General features: G+C 51.1%; 10 protein-coding genes across 10 annotated transcripts; 7 read left to right on the top strand and 3 right to left on the bottom strand.

The window, feature by feature from the left end:
• Window positions 1–281: 281 nt before the first annotated feature.
• SCP_1202400 (Serine/threonine-protein kinase ENV7) lies at window positions 282–2,057 on the top strand (the record flags this gene model as incomplete). Its single annotated transcript, XM_027763126.1, has 10 exons — window positions 282–411; window positions 464–534; window positions 595–686; window positions 745–769; window positions 821–889; window positions 946–1,385; window positions 1,441–1,546; window positions 1,601–1,696; window positions 1,762–1,965; window positions 2,016–2,057. The coding sequence occupies 10 exons, from the start codon at window positions 282–284 to the stop codon at window positions 2,055–2,057; spliced, it is 1,275 nt and encodes a 424-aa protein (XP_027618927.1).
• A 138-nt stretch (window positions 2,058–2,195) lies between these two features.
• SCP_1202390 (hypothetical protein) lies at window positions 2,196–3,242 on the bottom strand (the record flags this gene model as incomplete). Its single annotated transcript, XM_027763125.1, has 3 exons — window positions 2,196–2,603; window positions 2,657–2,800; window positions 2,850–3,242. The coding sequence occupies 3 exons, from the start codon at window positions 3,240–3,242 to the stop codon at window positions 2,196–2,198; spliced, it is 945 nt and encodes a 314-aa protein (XP_027618926.1).
• A 530-nt stretch (window positions 3,243–3,772) lies between these two features.
• SCP_1202380 (RNB-domain-containing protein) lies at window positions 3,773–6,736 on the top strand (the record flags this gene model as incomplete). Its single annotated transcript, XM_027763124.1, has 2 exons — window positions 3,773–4,194; window positions 4,255–6,736. 2 exons carry the CDS (start codon window positions 3,773–3,775, stop codon window positions 6,734–6,736), a joined length of 2,904 nt encoding a protein of 967 aa, XP_027618925.1.
• A 381-nt stretch (window positions 6,737–7,117) lies between these two features.
• On the bottom strand, window positions 7,118–9,457 carry SCP_1202370 (hypothetical protein; the record flags this gene model as incomplete). Its single annotated transcript, XM_027763123.1, has 3 exons — window positions 7,118–8,066; window positions 8,119–8,468; window positions 8,519–9,457. 3 exons carry the CDS (start codon window positions 9,455–9,457, stop codon window positions 7,118–7,120), a joined length of 2,238 nt encoding a protein of 745 aa, XP_027618924.1.
• A 176-nt stretch (window positions 9,458–9,633) lies between these two features.
• Window positions 9,634–11,345, top strand: SCP_1202360 (hypothetical protein; the record flags this gene model as incomplete). The annotated part of the gene is made up of 4 exons (XM_027763122.1): window positions 9,634–9,753; window positions 9,819–10,276; window positions 10,329–10,635; window positions 10,686–11,345. 4 exons carry the CDS (start codon window positions 9,634–9,636, stop codon window positions 11,343–11,345), a joined length of 1,545 nt encoding a protein of 514 aa, XP_027618923.1.
• A 2,666-nt stretch (window positions 11,346–14,011) lies between these two features.
• On the top strand, window positions 14,012–14,797 carry SCP_1202350 (hypothetical protein; the record flags this gene model as incomplete). Its single annotated transcript, XM_027763121.1, has 1 exon — window positions 14,012–14,797. The coding sequence occupies one exon, from the start codon at window positions 14,012–14,014 to the stop codon at window positions 14,795–14,797; it is 786 nt and encodes a 261-aa protein (XP_027618922.1).
• A 157-nt stretch (window positions 14,798–14,954) lies between these two features.
• Window positions 14,955–18,992, top strand: SCP_1202340 (Exportin-T; the record flags this gene model as incomplete). The annotated part of the gene is made up of 14 exons (XM_027763120.1): window positions 14,955–15,113; window positions 15,187–15,366; window positions 15,458–15,530; window positions 15,584–16,021; window positions 16,072–16,394; window positions 16,449–16,589; window positions 16,644–16,808; window positions 16,866–17,040; window positions 17,091–17,346; window positions 17,412–17,970; window positions 18,023–18,175; window positions 18,230–18,413; window positions 18,463–18,728; window positions 18,783–18,992. 14 exons carry the CDS (start codon window positions 14,955–14,957, stop codon window positions 18,990–18,992), a joined length of 3,282 nt encoding a protein of 1,093 aa, XP_027618921.1.
• Window positions 18,993–19,464: 472 nt separating this feature from the next.
• SCP_1202330 (Cullin-3) lies at window positions 19,465–22,473 on the top strand (the record flags this gene model as incomplete). Its single annotated transcript, XM_027763119.1, has 13 exons — window positions 19,465–19,474; window positions 19,526–19,554; window positions 19,614–19,628; window positions 19,686–20,036; window positions 20,093–20,425; window positions 20,474–20,977; window positions 21,025–21,114; window positions 21,170–21,448; window positions 21,502–21,795; window positions 21,849–22,109; window positions 22,169–22,306; window positions 22,367–22,414; window positions 22,468–22,473. The coding sequence occupies 13 exons, from the start codon at window positions 19,465–19,467 to the stop codon at window positions 22,471–22,473; spliced, it is 2,358 nt and encodes a 785-aa protein (XP_027618920.1).
• A 232-nt stretch (window positions 22,474–22,705) lies between these two features.
• On the bottom strand, window positions 22,706–24,445 carry SCP_1202320 (DnaJ-related protein; the record flags this gene model as incomplete). The annotated part of the gene is made up of 12 exons (XM_027763118.1): window positions 22,706–22,761; window positions 22,814–22,933; window positions 22,986–23,067; window positions 23,127–23,555; window positions 23,609–23,630; window positions 23,685–23,751; window positions 23,806–23,887; window positions 23,951–23,980; window positions 24,030–24,055; window positions 24,109–24,176; window positions 24,232–24,283; window positions 24,355–24,445. The coding sequence occupies 12 exons, from the start codon at window positions 24,443–24,445 to the stop codon at window positions 22,706–22,708; spliced, it is 1,125 nt and encodes a 374-aa protein (XP_027618919.1).
• Window positions 24,446–24,672: 227 nt separating this feature from the next.
• SCP_1202310 (hypothetical protein) lies at window positions 24,673–26,716 on the top strand (the record flags this gene model as incomplete). The annotated part of the gene is made up of 9 exons (XM_027763117.1): window positions 24,673–24,772; window positions 24,831–25,066; window positions 25,124–25,149; window positions 25,203–25,213; window positions 25,271–25,509; window positions 25,561–25,680; window positions 25,880–26,407; window positions 26,475–26,614; window positions 26,674–26,716. 9 exons carry the CDS (start codon window positions 24,673–24,675, stop codon window positions 26,714–26,716), a joined length of 1,443 nt encoding a protein of 480 aa, XP_027618918.1.
• Window positions 26,717–26,789: the final 73 nt, after the last annotated feature.

Genomic DNA, 26,789 nt, shown 5'->3' with positions numbered 1-26,789 from the left:
CACAGACCGACAGGTCTACTAGCGGTAAAGCACAGCTTCAAATTCATGATGTTTTGAACCAAACCTACGGACTCCGCGATGAAGTTGGACTCCAGGAGTATGCGAGCTTGATGCGAGCGAACTTGGAGAGCCTCGGAAGAACCCGATGCTGATCGTGTACGCGCCCAATCTCAGATCTGCTACATGCACAGCACCTAACAACTTCTGAACGGTGACAGTGCTGTTTCGGATCTTGGCTTTGTTTCTTCCTACACTCGCATACCCGCTGTTCTGCCTTCTTAATGGCTCTGCAATATCCTCAGCTGCAGAGCGGTTTTGACAACTTGAAATACCAGATCAAGGACGCATTCTGGGCGCTCTCGTCATGTATATGCCAGCAGTCCGCCAAAGTCAAAATCAATGGTCGCACATGTTCGTATCTCTCGGAATATTGTGTACTCATGCTGTAACGCTCGATTTCCAGTCAAAATCGTCAAGGTCCTTGGAGAGGGAGGGTTCTCGTTCGTCTACCTTGCGCAGGATGAGCACAGCGGGGTGCGTCATGTCGTGTCTGTCTGGTTGAGCCTCGGTCATTGACGAAAACATGGCATGCAGAGACAATTCGCGTTGAAGAAGATCCGGTGTCCCAGCGGTCATGAAGATGTGAGGCAAGCCATGCGGGAGGTGGAGGCGTACAGGCGGTTCAAGTGAGTCCCGCTGCACACCCTTCACCTTGCACCGCCCATAATTCGCGGTTCGCTGCAGGCACCCAAACATCATTCGCATTCTGGTATACGCGTTCTTTATCTGTTTTTGTTCTAGCCTGACCTGCATGCTATAGGACTCTGCCGTTGTTCAGGATCCCAATGGTGACGGCCAGATAGTTTACCTCTTCCTCCCTCTGTACAAGGTATGCGAATTTTGCATTTGTTCAATATGGCACCTGACAATATCTCGAAACGAAAGCGGGGCAACCTACAAGACGCTATCAATGCCAATTCCATCAACGGCACTCACTTCTCCGAACAAGAGATGCTCCGTCTATTCAAGGGCACATGTGAAGCTGTCCGCGCTATGCACGACTACCGTGCACCCGTCGGTTCGAAGAACGAACATTTTCCGTCGCGCGAGAACCAGTCCTCATCAGCGCAGCGAAATACGGGTCGTCACTCTGAGGACGAGGAAGACATGTTCCCGCATCCTGAGGGTGATGGCGATGGTGGATATTCCTACAACAGTCCAGGATCTGGGTCTGCGGTGCCTCTCATGTCGAGACACAGACCGTCGGGGGAGCACGAGACTATATTCGACGGCGATGAGGAGCTGAATAGGATACAGCAGAACAATAATGAGACGTCCGGGCAGACGGAACTTGTGCCGTACGCTCACCGTGATCTGAAGCCTGGGTACGTCCCTGTGCAACTTACTAACTTCTCAGCTGACATCCGTCTTCACATGCAGAAATGTCATGATCGCGAATGACGGTACGCCGATCTTGATGGACTTTGGCAGCGCGATGAAAGCCAGGATCAAGGTGGAGAATCGCTCTCAGGCGCTGCTACAGCAGGTCCGTAAGCTTCGTCTATGCAAGCTGTCGAGGATATCCTGACGTCTGGTATAGGATATCGCCGCTGAGCAGAGTACCATGGCGTACCGAGCACCGGAGCTTTTTGATGTCAAAACGGGGATAACGCTGGATGAGAAAACGGATATTTGGGTACGTTCAATTACTGAGAACTTCGGCTGGTCGTCTGGAAACCACACTAACGCCGTGCTTCGCAGTCTCTCGGATGCACTCTCTTTGCCCTAGCATACTCGCATTCACCATTCGAGAACCTGCAGACGACCGAACAAGGTGGTTCAATAGCCATGGCAGTTATGAATGCGCAGTACAAACATCCTAGCTCTGCGTACTCCCAAGGACTCAAGAACCTCATCGACAGCATGCTCGAAGTAAATCCACAGGAGAGACCAGATATCCACCAGGTACGGAGCTTGTCTCTCTACAAGTGGTTGCCTAACATAATTGACATCAGGTCCTGGAGACGACGGAGCGAGTGCTGCAGAGCTTGAGATAGCCGGGGTTGTCATATTTATTGTCGCTTTTCGTCTTGGATATTCATTCATTACATCTCCCTGACCGTGTGGAGCGTTCTGGCACACTCAGCAAAAGCAATGAGAATATCCACCACAAGAGCGAACGGGAATTCCATCCGTCAAACATCACTGCGAGGCCTTTTTCGTTTCACACCCACCGTCTTATTCCGCGACTTCTCGTACTGCTTTCCATCCTCTCTCCGCTTGGATGGGGAGTTGGAGATGTCGTTTCTCTCTGTGCCCCTTTTCCCGGGCGGAGCCTTCGCCACTGGCTGCATCTCTCGTGATATCTTCTGTACTGTGATCTGCGTCTTGACTTTCGGCTGCACTGTAGGCTGGATGTGCAAAATGTCCTGCGTGACGGCGCCGCCCTCTGTTTTCCGTTTCTTCTTCTGAGGCTTGGGGGAAGTAGACTCCCGGGGTATAGTTGCTGCCGATGCAGCCTTCTTGTCCTTGTGTGCCTTCGCCTTCGCACGCATCACTTTTTGCTTTTCACGCTTCGCTCTGATGACACTCTGTTTGAGTTTCTGGGTGGATAAGTCAGTTACGAACTCCGCGTCCGAGTGCAACGTGTACGTGCCCGTTTCTGAGCGCGTCTTGAGAGTTCCCCTTCTGGCCCATTTCCGTTTGCTTGCACTGAGGCGTGTAGCAGACTTCGTGGGTCATCCGCAGAGTCTGCTTTGCCAGCTTTGGCGATGAAACGACTGTGGCGCCGAATATGCGTCTGTGTCCTCGTCATGGGCAGGTAGAAGGGGGGAATAGTGTGAACGTACGTGTGATTTTCTATGGATCTCAGTCATGGCTCTATTCTTCAGCAACTTCCCCGGACACACGAGACACGCCTGCACCTTAGGCTCGAGGGAGATGGTGTAAATAGGATCAACGACGGCCTTAGCAATAGACATGGGCGGCTCGTCGTCTTCCTCCAGATCATCGTCCGTGTCCTGTTCACCCTCCAAATCATCCTCGTCCTCGTGTCCGTCCGCAATACCCTCTGTATCCTCAGCGAAGTCATCACCGTCGCTGTCTCCACCGTGTGACTCTCCCGACGACGATTCATCTGAGTCTGTGTCGTGCATACCGAGAACCTCTTTCATCTCATCATTCAACCCTAATTCCTCCTCTTTTTGGTGTTTCTTGAGCCGTTTCTCCACACGTTTATACATATCGACAGCAGGCGCGTAGGGATGGTGTTAACGGGGGAATTGACCAGAGAACTTCGAGGTTCGGAGATTCAGGTTATCATACACGGGACTCGAGAAGTAAACACATCTCGACACGTGATGAACGCGAAAAACTGAGATCGAACGCAATCCCCTATGAGCTAGGCCCCGATGCCTGAATCCCCGAAATTGGGCCCGCCGCAGGCCGGACCTCCGATCTCGGCCCCCCGAAAGTGGTCGAAAAACCGGTACAACTTATGTGCAGAACATCACCGAAATTGTCCTCTTTGGCTCGAGGTTCAGTGCGAAACCCCCGAAAATTTGTTCCTGAGAGGAAATTTCCTGAGACCTTGGAAGGATTTTCCGGCGAAAATTCGTTTTGAAACCGGGCGGAAACCCATTTCGATCCCATTTTCCCCCGAAACCGGGAGCTTGAGTGCGAAACCCCCGAAAATGGCCTCCGGCGGGATCGGAGCTAAGCGAGTTACGGGGGAGTAGGACGGATCGACTTTTCGAATTCGCCTGTCAGTGCCATGCACCGACACGGAGCCCACTCCCTCGCTGAGCGCGCTGCCTGGAGAGCTACTTCAAACCAACATGTTCATCTCTCAGATGTCGGCGTTGCACGTCGTTATAGTTACTCCATTCCCAAACGCAGCGCGCCTGCAGCCCTTCCGCACGACGATTTCGAAGTGGTCGAGCATTGGACAAAGCGCCTCATAGGAAAATCAAATCTCGACGGAAAGAAAGGATGGAAGACCACGCAGGGTTATGGTGGCGAGGCAAAGCAACTCGCTGCTTCACTCTCGAGCAAGAAGCATCCTCTTGTCGGGTCTTCGATGGAGAAGGAGCTGTTTCTCTCGGCACCAAGCTTTAGCGATTCGACGTACTTGGAAGAGTTCGAGAGCCAGCCGAGTAAAACGTTTGAGCCGGGTACGTTGATCGAGATACGCAGGTGAGCCACGCATGCTGTGGATTTCCAGAGTCATGCGATGTCTGAAGTCACCCTGCGTAGGAACGACATCGTTTCTCATGCTATAGTTCTCTATGGTAGCTTTCTTGACACGGCATTTATTTATTATTCTCTGTCCGTGACGGGAGAACTTTGGCCTCATACGGACATGGACATCATGTTTGCCATCTCTTCCTTCATGGACCAGGATCTCGTCGAGCGATGTGGGCGAGAAATTGATGCCCAGGACGAGCATCAGCTTGCCGCTCGTGTGCATGCCCTCAAACGACTACGAGGCTTCGAGGTGGCGCTCGAACGCAAGACTAACGTCCTTTCTCATTCGCTGGTGCCCCTTTACGAGAAATGCTGTGCTGAAGATCCAAATGCTTGGTCCCAAGTTACAGAAAATGAAGTTGCGAGGATGGTTGATCCTTATTCCAATCCGATTCCGCTGATGACAAAGTTTGTTGTCCACAAGCACCTTTTCAAGCAACACAAACACTTCGTTGCTGAATCCAGGAATTTTTCCTCCAAGCAGTCTTTTTGGGTCCGACCTCGACATCATTTGGCCGATCTCAACCTTGTGGACACAATGGTATTGCGTCGGGATCCTCGCTTACTTGCGTTCATCGGGAAGGCAAAGCGGAAAATTCTAGCATCGCGAGCAGTAACCCTCGTAAGCTGGACCGAGCCTCCCTCCGAGCAGCTCGATACGAGCATGGAGTTCACCCCCGATGATCGCCTCTTCATTCGATATTTCCAGCACGCTAATCGTTCCAGACGAACGATACAGGAAGATCCATACCAACTGGCCCAATCTGATATTCTCAAGAGGATTGATCTGTATACGGGAGACATAGACGATGCGATGTGCTCCAAGTTCTTGTCCGAGATAGGTGTCCTTCCTCCTTGGGAGGATGTCATTACGCGGGGAGATTATCACGATACTCTTGAGACCCCTCCACTACGGATGCCAAAGGACAAGCCGGGCGGGAAGACTCCTTCACTAGTCATGCGTCCCCAATCTGCTCAGCCGCTAGGACCGGAGGATGTATACCCTCACGATATCGCTGAGTCCATTCGGCATGACTTTGGTGACCTACCGGTCTATGTTATCGACGACGCGATTGCGGAGGAACTTGACGACGGCATCTCGATTGAGAGCGTGCCTTCACAACCAGAACATGCATGGATACATGTTCACGTCGCAGATCCCACGTCGGTTATACCACCGACTCACATTTGGGCGCGCCACGCACTCAGAAAGGTGGGAACTGCATATTGGGTCGATCGAACTATCCCTATGCTACCCCGCCATCCGCTCATCGATCAGTGCAGCTTGGGTTCTCGCCAAAAAAATGGGATGTCTCAACCAACTTTGACCTTCAGCTTGAAGGTCAATGAGGCTGGACGTATTATCGACTACGCGGTGAGAGCTGGTCTGGTAAAAAATGTGACCACTCTCACGTACGCCGACGTCGATGCCGCCATGGGTCATTCTGGTTCATCATCGCATTATCCCTTCGGCAACCGTCCAACATCCATTCGTCTACGAGATACTTCGCCTATCGATATTGCAATTTTGAAAGATCTGACCGCTCTCAAAAACGTTGCTGGGCGTATCTTGGCGGATCGCATCAAACACGGTGCGATAGCCTACTCGAGAAATAAAGTGGAAATGTTCTTGCCCTCCAAGCCTTTACCTTCCAGAACCGCTGGTTTCTCTAGTCCATCCGTTTTTCGAGGCTTCCCAGAAGTCATATACTCTGTGACGGAAACTCTGGCACAAGATAGTGGCTCCAGAGGCATGGTATCTGAATTCATGAAAGCAGCAAGTCGTGTTGCTTCATGTTTCTTTAGAGATCGGGGGCTTCTCGGTCTTCGTCGAGCGGTTGGGACTTTTCAAACGGAGGTTGAAGGCGGGGTCGAGCAGTTGCTTGCTTCTCGAGATTCTGCCGGATATGTCAATGGCGCAGATGTACTCCGTTTCCGCACAGTTACCCCATCTTCATGGTACCAGCTCACACCCGGCCCCCATGGCATCCTTGGTATTCCTGCCAGCGACGGTTACCTACGTGTCACATCTCCGCTACGTCGTTTCTCCGATATGGTGGCTCACTGGCAGATCAAGCACACTCTCGTAAACTCCGGTTCTTCAGCGGGTAGCCCTTTCACCGAACAATGGCTGTTAGAATTCATCAAATGGCTCACCTATGGCGAGGACCGTATGAAGAGGGCTGCTGTGCTTCAGCAGAACTTCTGGGCCGTGTCATTTATTCAGAGATGGATGGCCGGTGATGATGCGAGGAACTTGGACCGGCCCGATCCACTGCGATCGCTGGTTGGTCGGATAATTGGGACAATGATCCATAACCGCCACCTCGCATCTGATCAGATTAACTTGGACATACCTGCGCTTGGTCTAAGGGCGATTCTGGTGGGTCTGGATAAATCTGACAATTGCCCGCTCGGTGACGAGGTCGCAGTGAAGATTGACACCGCGCGTTGCGGTCTCAGACCATATATTACTGTGACAAAGAGATAGTGCATTGTCTGTTCGTAGTACTCAGTCGGCATATTACACTGTTACTTCAGCTTGCACACTGTAATGATAATCTACGAACTCGTAATAAGTACTATTACCCGCCTCCGCTGACGGAATATAGCCCCCATTCTCTGATGCAGCACGTACGTATCCAGATCATTACGAATGAGTTGTGTGTCGTTCGTGAGGACTGGACTCCCGTCAAAGAAGAATGAAGAGAACATAACATATATGCATGTAATTTACACCAATTTGAACATAGGAGGGACAACATTACAATTGTACACCGAGCCTGTCGTATTAGAGGGAAATAGTGCCACCCAGTGTACACAGTGGAAAGACAATGACGTACCATAGTGTGGTCCGCACGACCAACGTCCATTAGTGCTTCAGGGCACGACGCATTCTCCCCTGTCGCTGCAGTCGTCGCTCCCTACCCATCTTCCTCACTTTCATCGCTTCAATCCTGCGTTCCCGCGCAGTCTTCCACGTGTCCATTGCAACAACGCTATCGCGCAGGGCCCGCGCAGTCTTCTTCGCCAACCCCGTCCGCTCGCGAACATGATCACCGACCGTCGACATCAGCCGCCCACCCATATCCTTGAGCTCTCTAGCCCGGTTGCGTGCCCGCACATGCCTCTGCTCCATCTGCTCTTGCAGCGACCGCACGATCCCTCTCGACTGATCCCAAGCTGACGCTGTCTGCCGCCTGATTGCGTCCACAAGTTCATCCAGCGCGTCGAAAATGTCCTGGAATTCTTTGTGTACGACCGCCACGACAGTTCCGATATCGAAGTATTCCGAGAGCGCACCAGCGATCCGCGTACTCAACTCGTACAATGATCCATCCGCTGGAATTCTCCCTTTGCCTTTACCCTGTGGCTGGGTAGACATGAAGGAGAGGCCGACTTTGCTGCGCTCCTCTGCCCTCAAAGAGGGGACAGAGGGCGTAGGCCGAAGTGCCAACTCATTGGATAACTCGTATTTCCCAGGCCAAGTAATGAGACCGCAACCGCAATTGCATTCGGAAGGCGCGCCCGTGAGCACTGCGTGGTTGGCTACTCCAGTCGCCGTGGAAGACAATCGCGAGGCGGAAGTTGTAGCGACTGAGGGAGCAGGAGGAAGGACCGCCAGGGCAAAATCCTTCAGCGATGATGAGGCAAGGGCATTCGAATGATTTGCCGGAGATGATGACGTGACTGGCGCAGTGGGCGGGCGGAGGAGACCCCAAAGTGAGGAAGTCTGCTGCTGCTGTGGAAGATATGTCGCAGTAGACTGTGTAAGCGATCCCTTGATCACGCATCCAAGGACAATAGACAAGACCGCAAAACTGGAGAGGGGTTTTAGCCCATGGCAAAACTAAACAATGCTTTGCCACTTACATAGTCAACGCATGTGCAGAACGCAGTCTCTGCATTGAGGTACTGACTTCCATAGCTAAAACGGGTCGCAACGCGCGAGCAACTTGCAATGGCCTCGCACGTTCCACTTCGTCGGGCTCAACGACCGACGAAGAACCGCGGGCCAAACGCACGACCTTGCTGTGAGGTATTCCACAAGTCTCCCACTGTTGCTCAGCGTCGAGGAGATGATCTGGACAGTATGGCAGATCGACGACGCTGAAACTCTGCGCTAACATGGGGAGGTAGAGCGTATGCTCCGGGAGATTCAGAACAGTAGCAGGAAGGAACACAATCGCCAAGGATGGCCGATCTAAGGAAACATAACTCGACTGGAAGGGGTTGAAGTTAGTTCCCAGCACAAGAGGAGACAAACACCTACATTGTCGCCGCCCTTGAGCAAGTCTGTGCGGTCAACAATAGAGACGACACGCTTCTCTCGTGACTCTCCACGAGGCACAAATGAAACATGAGGAAACGCATTGTCCTGCTCCATAAAATCGGACGACAAAGTCATAGACGTGCCATGAGCAATCTTCTCAAGAAGTTTATCGACTAGAGACCACTTCGTTGTGGGTGAGACGCCGTACAAAACGACGTAGAAATCAGGGCTCGTCTTGGCTTGTCCAGCTTCGAACACGTCTTCCTGAGGGACCTCGGGTATAGCGACTGAACCCGGATCCGCAGCAGAAGGCGCCAAAGTGGTAGCGATAAGTTCCGTGACAGATGGAAGCAGTGTGTCGGCTTCAGCGTCGGGGGCGGTCGTAACTGGATCCGATGGGACCGACACGTCTTCGTACGACGTATTCATATGTTCATCACACGAACTTGTGAGTGGATCAGGGAAGGAAAGTCTGAGATCACGAGAATGGACAATTGAGGTCTGCACAGACGCATTCAGAGAATTGGAACGCGACGAGCTGAGGGTGCTCATCATGCTCTGATCGAGTGCATCCTTGACGCGCTGCTCCTCCTCGGGGTCTTCATCGTCCTTGTGGAAAGGCACCGAAGCACTCGAGAGCGCTGCCAATCGAGAGGAGAGCGATACGGTGTCGACATGTAGCAAACACTCTCCTGGGGGAGATTCATCAAAGCCGTCTTCGGCCAAGCCTTCCCAACCTTGCACATCGCCATCGCGAGAACTATCGATGCTGCTGAAAGACCTCCGGGAGGACGGTCTGTTGTCGACATCTTCGCGATCGCTGTCGTCGAAACCAGTAACGGAGTCGGTATCTCCGGATGCCCTGCTGCTGATATCTAACCAATCCGAGTCAGACAAGCTCTCGAGCTCAGACAGATTACTGGGATCGAGTGTGTCCATGGTTGGAGAGATGATGGGAAGACTTGTATGTGAGTTGTATGACCTGTAGAAAGGGGTGAGGAGGCCGCCAGGCCACCTTATATGCAAGAGGGAGACGCCGAGTTGCCGGACCGTAGCAAGCGTTTATCTTATCTTATCAAAGCACGCCCGCTGTCATGACTCGACTCGCCTGCAGCATGTTCGAGCTCTCCGTTTCAGCTACCGTGATACTCATGACTCTCACCGACCTTCCTCACGACCTTCTGCTCGAAATAGCGACATATCTCTCCGTAAAAGACGTCCTATCGCTCAAGCAGGTGCGCACAACGCACTTTTATCCCTTCAGCAATGATCTGATTGTACGATCATCCGTTTCGCACAGACATGTCGCGTCCTACACGTATTAGCTTCTGCGGACTATCTTTGGCACAAAATAAGCGCAGACAATCATCAACCCTTGGATCTTCCCCTCGGAGTTCGGCCGCTCTCGCTTCCGAGCGACGAATTGCAAAGACTCGCGATTAGGGCTCTTCGTCTTGAGGCAAACTGGAGACGATCCACTCCTCGTCTGGCTGCTAAAGCAATAGTGTCCTCCTCGGAAGAGCCATATGTCGACGAGATGCAACTTCTTCCGGGAGGAAAGTGGCTCTTGACGGCACAGCGTCGCTCGCACCGATGGCGTTTTAACTCATGCGTCACGCTGTGGTCATTACAAGATGTGGAGGATCCACGTCGAATTACACGCATTGATTTCCCTGGTACATATCGAAGCGTCTCCATGGCAGTGCAGGAGGGGGGTGTTCTGGCCTACTTGGTGATAGGAGTGCACGACGAGTCACGGTGAGCAGCGCTGCGGTCCAATACTCAGTCAAGTTGGCTGAGGCGTCAGTAGCGCACAACAGACCATACCGAAGAATACTTCTAGTTATATCGAGATCCACTTGCTACGTCTGCAGCGTGAAGAACTTTCATACATGAGGAATTCTCTGCGGTCTGCACCGAAGAGATTGGATGTGCCTTGTCATCCGCGTGCTATCCGTATCCGTCCAATGATTCATCTGATCGCCACCTGCGGAAACGTGCTAGCTGTCACCGTGGTGTTTCTGCAAGGCGGAATTGCTGGCGAAAATCCACTTCAGATTCTGCTTGCTAACTCGGATTCAGATACGCCGTGCTATGTACATCCTCGATTCGTACAGGCAAGTCCAATACGCTGGCCGTTCTTTGACATGCTCATAAAACACCCCAGCCATTCTCTTCATTATCTGTGAATTTGCATGAAGGGCATATTCTCCTGCTTGGCAAGATAGAATATTCGCTCGTGCTTCGTATCTACCGGCTGCCGGAACTGTTACATCAAGTACTCACAGTGCCGGACAATATGCAAGATTCGTTGTCCGGACAAGCTCTGGAGTACGAATACTTGGATTTAGGGGCCGTTCTCGCTGAATATGCCGAACCGCTCAGTCAGGGACTGCGTCGGGTTTCCGACATCGCCTGCACTTCCTCTACATCCTATTCCTTCCTGTCTGTAATGGTTTTTGATCCTACTTTGGGACATCCCGGTGTCGGCCAAGTCTTTCGCTTCCCTCTTAACGTGGATGGACCACGTTTACCTGTCGTGTCAAAATGCTTCCTCACTCCCCCAGACGTATCTGCGCAGCTTGCCCAGGTGGGTGCGACTGGGCGTCGGGCGGTGTGGTTAGAGCACAACTGGGAGATTCAACAAAAGCGGGTGATGCGGTATCGGTTGGTGGACGGGAAGCCCGTCGTTGATGAGCTGCTTCCCCCTGATCCTCAGCTGCCGTTAACACCGAACACTTGTCATTCTCTTGCGTTTGACGAGGTGAGCGGTCGATTGTGTATGGGCCTTTACAACGGTGATGTATATGTCTTGGACTTTGTGTAAATCGGTGAGTTCCTACTCGCATCCCTAGGCTGTTTGTAATTGACCAATTGAACTCTCGGGCTACTAGGCGTGTTGGACCGCATCTTCTCGATAGATGTAACTTGTGCGTAATTTAGTGAAAGTTCCAGGTACAACGATTAGTGGCAATAATAAGTCGCACTTTTCACGTGCTGGAGTGCTTGAGGTGAAAGGATGGATCCGATCTAGTATATGTATTTTGCAAATGTCCCGACTGGCAGCCATAGCCGGTAAGCCGCTTAGCGCGTCTCCAACCGGTACCCCGGACGTTCGTTAAAGTACGCAGAGCCCACGAATCACCGTGCGATAATTATTGAGAATTGTTATAGATCACACGTAGATGAGCAGAACTTCACAATTCGTTGTTCGAATTCCTGGAACATCGCTGTACACATCTTCAGGTGCTTCAGGCTGGTTCTATTTATAATGTACTAAGGAACGTCACAGGCCCGGAGGCGGAAGCGACGACTCTCAGGGAAAGTCTTCCTCACAGCGGCAGACCACGGTGCGTTGGATACACCACAGTACTTGTAAAGACGGGAAATACCGCATATTAAGGAGTACAATATATGCCAAACACAGTAACTTATACAGCTTGCATCAAACCACTTCGCCTGCCAGATATAGAACAGGACAAGGGCGCGGCGCCTTCGTGTGAAGACCATAGTGACAAGCGCTCTGAGTCCAAGTTTGCACATACGAGTTCTCAGTGGAGGTTCGTTGGTGAATATTCCGTAGGTCGCTTGGCAACATGTGCAGCTATAGTCCGGAGCAAGCCAGCTGGTCCAACGCCAACCGTACTTGGTCATACTAATCCGTGCTTTTCTCACGGACCCACAACTCTCGCTAAGACCCGTCTTGTTTTCAGGCGACGCTCGTCGATGTGATGCGATGGACGTTGCTCTTTCTATACCTGCTGGTGGTATAGAATACAAAAAGTCTCCAGGTAACCGTGTGTCTCTGGCGTGGACGTGACGGTATCCGTACTTAAGGTAGGTCCCTCGCTCGCAGTATTGCATAAATAGTGTCTTTAAAGTATCACGCAGGTCGACCGTGCAACTATGCAGTACACACCATCTCGTTGACCGAGGACTGCGCACTTGGAGCCCTTCACTTACTCTAACCCTTCCTCCAGTCTTACGCGCGCTGCGCGTGCCTCCTTTTCTCACTAATTGCAGTCCGCGTCATTTATAGAGCTAGGCATGCCTTCTTGCTGGCTCAGATCCCTTCGAAAAGACGAATCCGTATCGCGGGATCAGACCGCCATGTACAGTGGCGATGACGAGAATACCGCAGATGTTGAAAGTTACCCACGCCATGTTCCTCACCATCGAGAGTTCTATCCTGGCCACAGTATACTTCGAAATCGAACAGATGCGCCTCATATTCCAGACACTGCTGAAGTCGCACCACAACCCTTGAATAACCGTGTTCCGGATCATCGACTCGGACGTGCTCTTGGACGCGAGATACTATACGATTGTTCGAGCACTCCAAACTACGGCAGCGACACAGACTTTACCACAACGTCTTCGAATTGTCCATTACTAGAAGCTGAAGGACATCAGCACCATGTTTCTCATCATCGAGATGCAAACCCTGGGCACGGAATACTTCGCCGTCGTGCAGACATATCACAGTGCTCTGGTGGCACGGATGCTGCATCACCGCATTCAAGTCATAGAGATTTCTTGTTCCCGCACTCCAGCCATTCCTCGCGGCCGTCTGTAGATCCTTCAATCCGCGTCACATCACCCTCACCTCCGACTGCTGAGAACTGCTTGAGGTACACAGGTAAAGCAGTATGTTCCCAGCGTATCGAGTTTTGCTGATGAAATTAGCACTAGCCAATGACGATGCTCACGACAGAGTGAGTCATTTGCATCACGTTCGGGCTACGGCCCATCCTGCGAGAACGCCAGCACCACCCAGAACTGCAGCAAGCTCTATGACATATACATGTTTGTTTGTTCGTCTCTTATGAGTAACAATGTTGCTAACTCTGAATATAAGTGTCACCCGATCACCGTGTTGAAGGCACTGTACGTGACTCTCACACTACGGCTGCGCAACGTACAATGTCTCCGAGAGATACTGCTGGGGCACATTCTCGAAGTGTTATAGCGGGAAACGTGCCGATGCTTCCAAGGACGTCGTCGAGCAGTTCACAGAGGACTTCTGCAAAGAATCAGCCTGTTGGCAGCTCGTCTCGTACTCGTAGATTCATTCCTTCTCGCCCGACCAGTCCTCCAAGTGTCTCATCAGGGTATTTCCCTACCCTTCCACCCGAAATGCTTCCGGGGACTACATCCAGAACCCCATCCTGTAACTCATCTTGCAGTTCATTACGCTCTCATCCGTCGAGAAGGTCGCCCGGTGGCTCCTCTGGGGGCCCACCCCGTATTCCACCAAGACGGGCCGCTGGAGACTCCGAGTCGGAATATTCAGAAGGTGATAATGACCAGTCTCAAGGTCACCCGGCTTGTATTCCGTTCCATATGGTACGCAGATAAGTTCATCATCGGGACCGCACTCATACTGGGATTCTTTCTCTTCGATAGATCATGCCTCGCGTGGCATTCGCTGGGCCTCAAAATGTGAACCTACTTCCCTGTGTCCAGACCCCTTCTGTTGCTTGCAATTCCGCGATGACTGGAAGAGGCGGATGGGTACCCCATCCTTGTCCTCACCCGCACATTCCTCCTCAGGTATTTTGGGGCTCAGGACCAGTTGTGCCGCGCACACTACCGGCTACACCATTCGATAGTGCCGCACAAGCACTTTTGTCGGGCGGTTTCCCGCTCCCTGGCAGAGCGCCGGTCGGCTGGATGCCCGGAACCTGGCCACCATCTTCTACTTTTACTCCAATATTGTCGACCCGACATATCGTGCTCTGCCCTTGGCTCATACCCAATCCCGCTAATCCCTCGATGCCTCATGTGAGATGGGATGTCACCCAACACCCCTCAACAGCAAAGCGCATCACAGGTCGCGAACTCGTTGTTGATTTAAAACCGAAGATGAATGATCAGGCAACGTACCCTCCCGTACAGAGAGCTCACATTTATTGTGATCTTGGGGTTGTCAGCGATCTTTGGGGCCCCATCATTGTTAAAAACAGAGATGCTGTGACGGTGAGGGACATCGTCATGGCAATCTACGAGTACTTCCAAATCCGTCTCTCACAGGACGAGGTGAGCTACATATCAGCATTGGGCTCGCCTCAAAACTACGAGAAAATGGTGGGGTCGATGTACACGCGATGCATGATTACACCCAGTCTGCCTGGGTATGAATGGAGTCAAGGTATGAGACGGGTCGATTGTCTAGGGAATTCCACGAAATTCTGGGGTCTATGGGTCACAGAAAATGACGACGACACATGGCAACTAAACCTTGGTATTTTACCTGAGCTTCGTGGCGTGTGGGTATGAGTTCGCGTGGACATCTCGACAGATTCGTTCACGCCTTTTTCTGGGGATATTACATATCTTGACCATGCCACTACGTTCTGATGCCTTCATGATATTCTGACCGATGTATCTTTACGATTCCACGATGTATCAGTAATGCCCTCTCGAGAATGTCAAGATGCTGCGACTCAACCAACGCAAACTTCCTTACGTACTTACAGGGATCGAGATCGATTGGCGTGCTCACGTGGGCGAGAAAGATAATCGCGAGTCAAGCCACCGTCAAGCAATTGGCCCGTTCTCATTTCTCCTCATCCTACCTGGCGCAAAACGCACTGTCAGTGCGAAATATGGAGCAGGACCTCAGCCAGTTTGTACACGCGATACTCATTGCGTCTGATCCATTACAGGGGGCTTTGCACCAGCAAGCTCTCGAGTATATATCGACTATCCAACAAAATGTATCCAATACCTGGAGGCTCGCTTTGGCCATATTCATTGACGTCGGTCCCAACGGTGGCAGAAAGTATCCTCCACAAGCGCGATTTTTTGCACTGCGTGTCTTAGACGATTTCTTGGAGAACAGGCGAGTGCATGTGCTGCCCAGCGTGTTACCTCTGTTGACTCGAGATCTTCCCTTCCGTCTCAAGATTCGAACCACTAGACGAAGTTTCCTTCCAGACCTTGCAACAAGCTCTCGTATCTTATATTCAGTCGGAGTATATCTATGGTTCTGCGGAGGCAGATGCGACATGTGAGTGTAATAGAACACCGCTCATTTTGACCGATATTGAGGACCCTGCCCAGTTTTACGCAACAAGTTCGCTCATACACTAACATTGTTCTTCTTGTGTACATACATCGAACAGTGGCCCACCTTCTTCATCGACTTCTTTACTCTCGTCCAGCCTGCAGAGTCCACCTCGGAGTCTACGTTCAACCCTCACGTCTCCCTTCTCTTCTTCCACATCATTCTCGAGATATCTGGTGAGGTAGCAGATCAAATCGTCAAAGCGGCACGACAATATAATATGTCGCGGCAGAACCGCGATGCACGTGTTCGAGATGCAGTACGAGAGCGGGATGCAGGGCGCATCAATGAAGCTGTCTTAACTATCATTGCGGATGCAGTGGAAAGGATGACGAGGCTGCGGAAAGGGGCAGTGGCTTCCAGTTCAGAACGGGAATTGGACAATGCAGTCGAAGTGGTAGATTGGGGCGTCCGGACCTTTGCATCCTACGTCGGTAAGGACAAACTTTTCTCCTGTTCGTTCCGATAACACAGAGTGAAACAGGCTGGATCGATATCAACTTGACCGTGACGCCAACAACGGTGCCTCTCCTCTTCAATCTCCTTTCTGATCCATCATTACCTATCCGCTTGGCTACATGCGCAGCACTGCTCCGCATAGTTTCGAAGGGTCTCAAGGAGCCAGGAGACAAACTTCAGCTCATCAAAGTCCTGTCTCTTGGTCAAGTGCTTGATGCGCTTGAAGAAAAGACGAAAGCGGACCAGACAAGTCGTGGCGAAGATGCTGATGAAGGCGAGGAGTCTTACCGCGAAGCTCTAGGAAAACTCCTGAATGCTTTTGGCCTTGAATTGTGTAAATTGGCTGATGTGAGTGTCATCCCCTGCGTTGACTTTCGAACTGCATAGCTCACTGCTTGTCAGGAATGTCCGAACGCAGATGTTCGGTCTGAAGCTTCAAGGCTACTGCATCAAATCTTACCAGTGATGTTGCGCTTCATGGCAGATGCGTACGACGACACATGTTCGACTATTTTCACACTGTTGCAGACTATCCTGTCTAGCGTACGTTTTCACACTTTTGAGTACTACGCGCTGCTGACGTATGAAACTGCCTAGTATAAGCGTATCCGGAAAACTTCTGCAGAACCTTTGGATGACTCTAAGCGCTCATTCATAACCTCATTACTTGCTGTGATCCTCGAGAAGTTGAAGTGGGACAAGGATGCGGATCCTGAAGACATGGATGAAGACGATAAATCTGCTTTTGAGGATTTACGCAAGGTAAGGATTCTACTCAGAAACCGATGCGAGTCTATCTATTGACATTAGTACTGCAAGGATTTGCGAACATTCATGGATTCAGCCTTCGTAATAGACCAGACACTGGTAACAGAGGCGACGAGAACTCTGGCTCTGAATACATTGACTGCGTATCAAAACGGCGTGCCAATCGAGTGGAATGACGCGGAGCTTGCTGTATATTTGGTATATATCTTCGGCGAGATCAACAAGAGTGAGTTTCGTTTCGGCGCGTCTTTCTGTTCGTTGACCCGGTATCTATAGCCGGAGGTAAGGGCCGGGCTGCGTTCTGTCAAGCCCCTGCTACCGCAAAGGAAAAGAGAAAGGAGACGGACTACTCAGAGTATCCTCTCACAAGCCACGGAGAGATGCTTTACGCTCTCGTACAATCCGGGATCTCAGGCTACCCTCATAAAACTGTTGTTATGCAATTCTTTGAGACCACTGCGCGTTACGTGGATTTTTTCAAGGTCCGCAAGGAGTGCATCTTGTCCACACTCCAAGCCATGATGGATACCAGGTAAGCGAGGCGAAACCTCGTTGTGTTTCATGGTACACTGATGCTGGTGCACCTTGCGCCTTCAGAGGTCTCCATAACTCCGAGACAGGCCTCCGCTCACGAGTCTTCTACTTATTCTATCGCTTCATCAAGGACGATCGAAACGATATCAGCCCCGAGCTGGCCCTATCCTTACTCGAAGGCATGCGCGACTTGTTGGTGATTATTGTAGAGCTGCCTGAGCTGGAAGATCCTCAGCAACAGGACCTCCTTACAGAAGCCGTCAAGAATCCTGGGATATTTGATGCACAGCTCTACCTGTTCGAAACAGCGGGTACCCTTGTGTCGCTGTTGTACAAAACACCTGACCAGGCCACGGCACTACTTCTAACTATTGTAAAGCCTTTGCTAGAGGATTTATCAACCAATTTGCAAGCAATCAAAGGTGCAAATGATGTTTTGCCTATACTGAAGGTTCATCATATCATCATGGCCCTTGGAAACATTGCCAAAGGCTTTCCAGATTATCCTTCCCCTGTTCCTGAAGGATATGTCTCACCTCCTCTGGGCGTGTTCACCGAGGTGGCACAAGCAATCCTCGTATCTCTGGAGGCCATGAATACGTTCAAGGTTGTGCGAGATGCGGTATGTGGCTACGCGTGTGCTTCTATCATGTTATTGTTGATATATTTATTAGACACGTTTTGCATTCGCTCGCATCCTTGCTACAACTGGCCCTAGTGTGACACATCTCATTCCATCTTTGATGGCCAACCTCCTTGCCCACTTTGAGCCCTCGGAGCTGATCGATTTCATGAACTTCATCAGTCTTCTCATGCACAAGTTGCAGGTGTGCCCATTTCGTCCTTGATAATGAAAAACCACGTCTCACGGCATTGTACAGCAGGACATGTTCGACGTACTTGATCAGCTGATTGGGCCGTTGAGTGCACATGTCAATGGTCTTTTATCTCAGCAAGTGACGGGGACAGATGACCAAGTGGTGCACGTTGACACCAAGAAGGCTTATCTTACATTCTTGAACAACGTCATGTCTTCAAAGCTTCACGGCATCTTTACCTCAGAGCGTGAGTAGTACGTTTTGTCAATGCGTACCCGTCTTACATGTTCTTCTAGGCAACAAAGGCCAGTTGGAAGGTTTGCTGGCTGATATGCAACGATTAACTGAGGACATGGCCGATCCGGGGGGGCAAAAGGCTGCGTTCATCTTCCTTGGTCGCTGTGTCACGGCGTGGACACAACGGATCACCGACGGAGACTCGCAGATACCACTACCAGCACTGCCTGGTTTTGAACGCTTCATCTACGAGCGATTGATCCCGACCGCATTTGCGATTCTTTCATCTCCGCGGTTCGATGTCAAGGACGGGCAGGGAGTTATGGTGAGCACATGGATTATGCGTTGGTGGTAATGACACAATCTAAGCCTCGAGCAGGTCCTTCACGAAATATGTAATTTCTTCCAGATTGTGTCGAAGACGAGAGGGCAAGAGGCGTTCGACTTCTTCGTCAACGTTTTCCTTCCTGCTCAGAATTGGCCACGAGATACCGCGCTTGAATTCGCGACCAAGATGAGAGACTTGGACGCCAAAACTTTCAGGAAGTACTTCACGGACTTCGTGCGCGCCTCCCGTGCAGGCTCATAGCCAATCACGCACGCTATTCGCTCCGTTCGGTGACATTGAATCCTGCATTCATAATTTCCTAAGCTCTCGTCTCATAATACAGCTTTGCCTTCGTCCCATCTACAACCACAATCTACTCACGTTGTCGTATGTTACACACTTCACGTTACGCTTTCGACCACAATCATCCCAAGACCGACATCACCTCGCTGTATTGCCTGATTCCCTTGTACCGATGCATGTCTATCTTTCACTTCCACGTAGGTAACGTTACTGTAATGTCTATTAGTTGTAGACTGGATGGCGCTCGAATAAATTGTACTACTTGGCAGCATGCAGTGAACTTGAGCTCGGAAACTTCCATTTTCGATCACACGAGTGTCGCGCACGTGATACGGGAGCACTAAGGGGGCACGCTACGCGCTCCCGTTCATGGCGTTCCACAATTTCCAGGCATATTGACCTTCCACTCCGACATACTCTCCCCTGCAAGATGGCAACCTGTATGCACTATTTTCGGTTTGTTAAAATTCCTGGCTGAGGGTCGTTCTTAGCAGCACGAATGAGAGGAAAACCTAGGATTGTGAGACCTTTCAGCTCGTTTCACTGATTGTATTGACTGGTTTGCATACTGTCTGTTAGAAACCTGCAAAGAAGGTACGTTTTCATACTGTTGAAATACAGCGACAATGTTTTGAATTGCATATATGCAAGCATGGGCCGGACTTCTCAATTGATGAGACTTGGTCAAAGTTGTCCCACAACATAGTCGAGATTCAGAAGCACCATGCTGAGAATCTGTCCTATGAAGAGAACCATCGTTTTGCTTACAACATGGTTCTGTACAAGCACGGCGAAACATTGTACAAAGGGACATGCAAGTTGATAGCCGAGAATCTGGACAAGCTCGCAAAGGAGCAACTTGTACCAACCTTTCCTACTGTGACTGCGGATGACCCTGTGCAGAAGAGCCAGGCATGGGAGACATTCCTAAAGGCCTTGAGGAAGGTGTGGGATGACCATACTTCTAGTCTTTCGAAACTGCGTGATGTTCTCAAATATATGGTGCGTACACCTTGTGACCGGTAGTACTTCAATCAAGTGTTCACTCTCGACTTTAGGATCGTGTCTATACAAAGACTGCCAATGTTCCCGAAATTTGGGATGCCGGGTTGCTTCTATTTCTAGAGCACATCATCCGACCTCCAATAGAGGACCATATCATCTCCGCCGTTCTGAATCAGATCCAGACAGAGCGCGATGGGTATGTAATCAATCGCTCCGCAGTGAAAGGCTGTGTGGACGTGCTTCTACAGCTGTATGACGAGCACGAAGTGGCCCCGGTATACAACCGCCACCTCGAGCCTAGTATTTTGAAAGAGAGTGAATCTTTCTACAGGAAAGAGGGGGAGGATCTCTTAGAGACCTGCGATGCACCCGAATATCTCAGGAGGGTAAGCATTCGCAAAGCAACGTGATGCCAGCTCAAATGATTGCTACAGGTAGAGAGTCGATTTGATTCCGAGGAATCACGAGCACACCATTTCTTGTCGTCGTACACAAGCCTTCCTCTGCGACGAATATTGGAGAACAACCTCATCAAGCCCCACCTTTCAGGTATTATTGCTATGGCGAACTCCGGGTTGGACGTCATGATCGACTCGGATAAACTCGACGATTTAGCGCGTCTCTACCGTCTGTTCATCATGGTACCCGAAGGCCTCCCATGTCTTAAGAAGGCTTTGAGAGAGACCATCGTACGAAGAGGCAAGGACATCAATGCGGCTAGCTTGAGTACCGAGTTGGAAGATCCATCCGTTGATGCTGAAATCGAGGGCGCCAAAGGAAAGGGGAAGGGTAAAGCTCGTGCTACGAACACTGGCGCTCAGACACTCCAGGTTGCCTTGAAGTGGGTCCAAGATGTCCTCGACTTGAAAGACAAGTTCGACAACATTTGGTCACGGTCATTCCGAAGTGATAGGGATCTCGAAAGTGGTACTAACGAGGTACGACGTAGGAGCTTTCAAAATCACCTTCATTAAGCTGTCTTCAGGCATTTGAGTCGTTCATCAACGTGCACGAGAAGTCTCCGGAGTTCATATCTTTGTTCATTGATGAGAACCTGAAGAAGGGTCTCAAGGGAGTAAGTGAAAAGTTATATTTGTTTGTGACGGTTCTCAGGACTATCTTTTCCGCAGAAAACGGACACAGAGGTTGATATCACTTTGGACAAGACCATCACTGTCTTCAGATATCTCACAGACAAGGACGTCTTCGAGCGGTACTACAAAGGCCATCTCGCCAAGCGTCTCCTGCTGGGACGATCCGTCTCCGACGATGCTGAGCGCGGCATGCTTGCGAAGCTCAAAATCGAATGTGGCTACCAGTTTACGCAGAAGTTGGAAGGCATGTTCCACGATATGAAGATCTCTGCAGATACTATGCAAGCATATCAGGACCATCTCTCAAGAACGACAGTACGTGTTGTCTACTATCTGATTTTATCCCATCAGCTAAGTTGTCTGTGCAGGCTCCGGACATTGACATTTCGGTCACCGTAATGACTTCGACCTTCTGGCCCATGTCTTACTCGGGCGTGTCCTGTGTTTTCCCGGACCAGTTGATCAGGTCAACGAAGTCCTTCGAACAATTCTACTTGTCTAGGCATTCAGGGCGAAGGCTTACCTTTCAACCGTCCTTGGGCAATGCGGATGTACGGGTATCCTTCAACACCAAAAAGCACGACTTAAATGTTTCGACCTTCGCATTGGTTATCCTCCTCCTGTTCGAGAACTTGGGCGATGGTGAATTCCTAACATACGAGGTAATAATTGCCTTGATCGATCTGCCAAACGGTGTTGATTTGTCTATTCGCAGGAAATCAAGACAGCGACGTCTATCCCAGATCCCGAGCTGCAGCGCAACCTCCAGTCTCTTGCCTGCGCGAAGTACAAGGTTTTGAGGAAGCACCCCCCAGGGCGTGACGTCAATCTGGACGACTCTTTCTCCTTCAATGCAGACTTCAACGCACCGTTACAGAAGATCAAGATCAGCACAGTCGCGTCGCGGGTGGAGAACTCCGACGAGAGGAAGGAGACGAAGGATCGCATCGAAGAAGAGCGACGGCATCAGACAGAGGTTCGCTCGCGGAGATTCGGGACGTTCAGATTGTATGATTGACAAATACCTCTCTGCAGGCCTGCATTGTGCGAATCATGAAGGACCGCAGGCATATGACACACAACGACCTCGTCAACGAGGCAACACGGCAACTATCGAGCCGCTTCCAGCCGAATCCACTGAGCATTAAGAAACGAATCGAAGGTCTCATAGAGGTGAGTTATATATAATGTAGCTGACGACTGGTGGCGTCTTTGCTCAATTGTAAACTGCAGCGTGAATACCTTGAACGCTGCAGCGATCACAAGTCATATAATTACGTAGTACGTCCCCTACCTGAGTCTGTTGAGCTTGGGTACTTACGGTGTATCCGCAGGCATGAGTGTATCATTGGCCATATGTATCTTCTGCACACATTTCTCGCTTGGTCTTACCGGTATGCGAAGGCTGTATAAGCTATCTAATCTATACGTTGAGCCCTATAGGCCGATGTAAACTCTGCACTTGGAGCTCAGCAGTGCACACGGCAATATTGTGAGAACGGAGAACCAAAGTGATAATTTAGACTGACGATTATTAGTAACGATCCTATATACCATCTATGAGACGAGAATCTAAAGCTCATCTTTCGTATGGTCCTCTGCAGAAACATGGAAAGCTTGGAGTAATCCTGCGGGGGCAATGTCAACTTTCTGCCAACTCCAGAACATCGGATCGCCTACGATGTTTCACATCCGGAGAGATCGCTGTCGGCAATACGACGTTGTACTCGACGTAAAGATCGCCAAATGCTTCCCGCTCGAATATCGGCATACCTTCGCCCTTCATGGTCTGAACGAAACCTGAGCAGAATCGGTCAGCCCGAGGTCAACGTGATGTATGCCTGTATTATACCCGGTTGTGTGACGCCTTGCCGTTTCAGTTGGACGATGTGTCCGTCGAGGTGTGTGAGATTTCGCTCAAAGCCCAACAGAGCCTGTATCAGATTCGTTGATCATCTGTGGCCGACCGGGGAGAGCGACAGCGCAGACGCACCTCCTCGATGCCAATAGTCTCCTTCCAATACAGTCCACTCTCTTTGCGCCTCCAGCCGCCCTTGTCCTTGCGGCTGCGCACCCGCAGGACGATATCCCCCGCCTCCCAGTCGGGGCTCTCGTCGCCTTCACCCTCAAACATGACCTCGTGTCCCTCAGGCGCGCCGCGGGGCACCTCGAGCGTGTAGTGCTGCGTGTGGTCGAGAATCTTCGCGCCGTTACAGTGCGGGCACTTTCGCGTGATCGTGCTCCCGCGCCCGCCACATTCGCTGCACGTCACCTGAGCCTGCGTGACCATACCTGGGAACAGTTGTTGCCGCACGATCCGCACGCCCGCGCCGTTGCAAGCCGGGCAGGTGTGGATGTCAGCCGACGAGGCGGCGCCGGTACCTCGGCAGTGGTCACAGAGGATGCGCTTCTTGATCATGAACTAAGAGAACAGGATGTCAGTGCATAGTAGGCTCGCTCGACGAGGGAACGCACATCTATGCTCGCTCCGTTGTATCTGCAGATGAGAGTCAGGAAGATCGATTGGTGTTTTTAGAAGAACGTGGCGCACATGTCCGCTAAATTGACTTCCATTTCGCTCAGCGAAGTCGGTCCTCGTCGTACTTGTTGTCCGGCAGCTATACGTGGAAAACGTTGAAAAAAGTAGCAAACCGACAAATGCAGCTACTTACAACCACCTCCAAAAAAGGTCTGAAAGATGTCAAATGGATTTGCATAGTGCTGATGACCGCCTTCGTGTGCTTTCAGGCCTTCCTAAGAGAATATGTCGTGAGTGTGTCAGTGGATGATTCGAAGATAAGGTGGGTGAAGAGTTACCTCTCCTTGCCGATCGTATATTTGTCTTTTCTACAGCAAACTCAGTATACGACACAGTAGGCACAACACACAACCATACCGTAGAGTCGGACAAAATTTCGTAAGCTGCGCACGTAGGTTGAGAATTGTGCGTGATATCACATTCAAGTGATTCTCACCGTGAGCAATCTCTACGAATTTGTCCTCCGCTCCTGGATCCTTATTCTTGTCCGGATGATATTTGCGACTAAACATCGTTTCAGTGATAAAGACACGCGTTCAATGTTACATGGACGCGTTACCTGAGTCCTTTGTACGCTTTTCTGATGTCTTGCTCTGAAGCTGATTTGGATACTAGAGAAACAAGGAAAGCAGTATCAGTTAGCGGGTTTACTGGGTCAATAGAGCGCGCGCCTTCAACTAACGCTCGAGAATCTTGTAGAGATCAGCAGCATCAACTAGCACAGCAAGGCAAAGCAGCGACAGAAGGAGGAATGAAAATGAAAAGGCAGCCATTGCTGGAGGAAGGAGAGACCAAGAGTGAGCGGTACAGTCGGAGACACGTAGCGAGCGTGTGCACGTGACTTCCGGAAAGACGCTCAAGTCAACTGTGCTCGTGTGCTCAATTCGTCTCTAGAGTCCGACCGGGCGTCCTAGTCAACGGGGTGTCGTTACACCATTTGTAAGTGTCCAAGTTGTGGTGGTCGACCGAAATTTTACAGGTACGGACTACATGCAGTGCCATGCTTTCACATCGCGTATGTCGCGCGGTGAATTCGGCGGCCAGATGTAACCACCGGTGCTTGTCAACTGCTTCCCCGAAATATCCGCCCAAAGTCAGAGGTTAGACTTCCTTCACAAGCAGATTGTTCCTGTGCTGAGACGATCCACCACTCTGCAGCTCTACCATTCCAGCTCTCCGCCGCAGAGGTCATTACAAGATGGAGCGTTGGGATGTCTATCGCCAGCGGGGGCACCAATCTTCTAGCATCCATTGCTGCAAGATATCTGCCATGGTTGGGCTTCACCCCTCATCAGCCAGTTCATATCCAGGCGGTGTATCTCCCCGTCTGGATGGTGGATGCCCATGTCGATGCAGATGTGTGGATCCAGAACGAAAGGCAGAACCGTTTGCAGGTATGGGCGTTCTAATCCTATGGAAGGAGCATTGGTTCATGCATCACGCTTCCTCAGAACTACGGTACATACATGTATCAATCGTGCGTTATTCTGTCCATTGAGATGCCTTCCGTCCTTTATACAGATCCTCCAGATACATGCCAGGTCAAGTTTCTTGCCAGAAAGCATGATTGGGTGACCAGCTGATGCCGCTGACCCCAGGCTTCGTCTTTGAGCCGATTTCCTCCCTCTCGCTTGCCCACCCTGCGTACACGCAGTTCAATAACGTCCGATTTTCCGAGGATCTCGAAACGCAGCATGGTTCCGATATTTTGTGCCTCCCATTCACACACACGCCGTTCAAGTTGATCGATCTCGCGCGGTCTCTATCCTACGAGGAAGCCACTACCACCGAGCCGAAGCCCCTGCGATTTGATCCTGAAAGCGTGAAGGAGCGTCTGGTACGCAACCTGCTGTCGTATAGCTGACATATTAATAGCTTGGCTTGGTAGATAGCAGCGTATCCTCTCCTCCTGCCAGTCTACATCGCTCGATATGAGTTGAGATTACTCGGTCACCAGCCAGAAGAGCCAATATCATACACCGTCGTCGTTGAAGCGCACAGTAAGAAGGCAAGTGGCTTTCTTCCAACATTCTTCTACGGCCTTTATCCTTGGGCGGGCTTTCGTCGATCTACCCAATCTTCTGAATATACGCACACGGGTGCCTGTCGAAGTCCAGGAGGTCATTCTGGATCATAGCCCTTCGCCACTCTAACGTGATGAGGTCTGCCATGTTGATAATTTTATTGATCTTTCCGTGTACATGCAGGGTCGCATCATCGTCGAGAACATCCACAGACGCATCGTGACTGATTTAGCCGATGAAATCCAGCAAATCCCAGGGGAGTCCGACACATTCCTTGCCACATTGGTCGGCATGTTCCCCAACGAGGGCGTGCAGGTGTACGGCCCGTACAGCTCACACGCCGACCGCTTCGTCGGCAACATCAGGTCCGACGACGTCCCCGCGAGCTTCGACAAGCAGGGTGCCGAGGCGGTGGCGGCGGCGAAGAGCCAGCTCCGTGATGTTGCCCCTAACGAGATGGGGAAAGGCTATGTGAACGCAGCCTTCCGCCAACCATTGCGCAGGTGGATCAATGCGGCGGCGTCGAGGAATGGAGCGCTGGAGGAGTACCGGAGGCGGTACTTCGATCCGTCCTCGTTGGGACCAGAAGCAGCAGCACCGGTAGATTGGGAGGACCCCCGCATACGCGAGCACACACAGGAGGAGACGCTGAAAACGGAGCTGTGGATGCGGCTGTGCGAGTATTGCAGGCGTTGCCAGCTGCTCCTCTCAGTGAGTTTCTTTACTGCATAGCCGCACGTGCGAGACCCTCTCTAACTGTACACCGCGCGCCGTGCAGGAGTTTGAGTCAAAGAGCCTCACTCACGGGAAGGACGGCGTAGCGAAACGATTGGAAGACGCGAAACAGTTCATGGAGAAGTCGGAGCCGTCGTGGTTGGCGGAATGGAGAAGTCGTAGCGGCGAAAAACCCCTGTGGGAGTGAGCACTGAGTACATATTCATGAATGTGCCGAGGAGTTTGCCAATTTACTCTGGCAGACCTGTAGCTCTACAGCGGAATACGATCGTTCTCTTCGATTAGACGATCGGCTGCAGTCCTAGTGCGCCTCAACCTTGATAGCGACGCAGAACTTGCCTGTACCAACAATTTCGCA

The sequence above is a fragment of the Sparassis crispa genome (assembly GCF_003851025.1).
Source record: "Sparassis crispa DNA, contig_000010F, whole genome shotgun sequence".
Lineage (NCBI taxonomy): Eukaryota > Fungi > Basidiomycota > Agaricomycetes > Polyporales > Sparassidaceae > Sparassis > Sparassis crispa.
The sequence above is the reverse complement of the archived record's forward strand: the minus strand, read 5'-3'. Positions and strand labels throughout refer to the sequence as shown.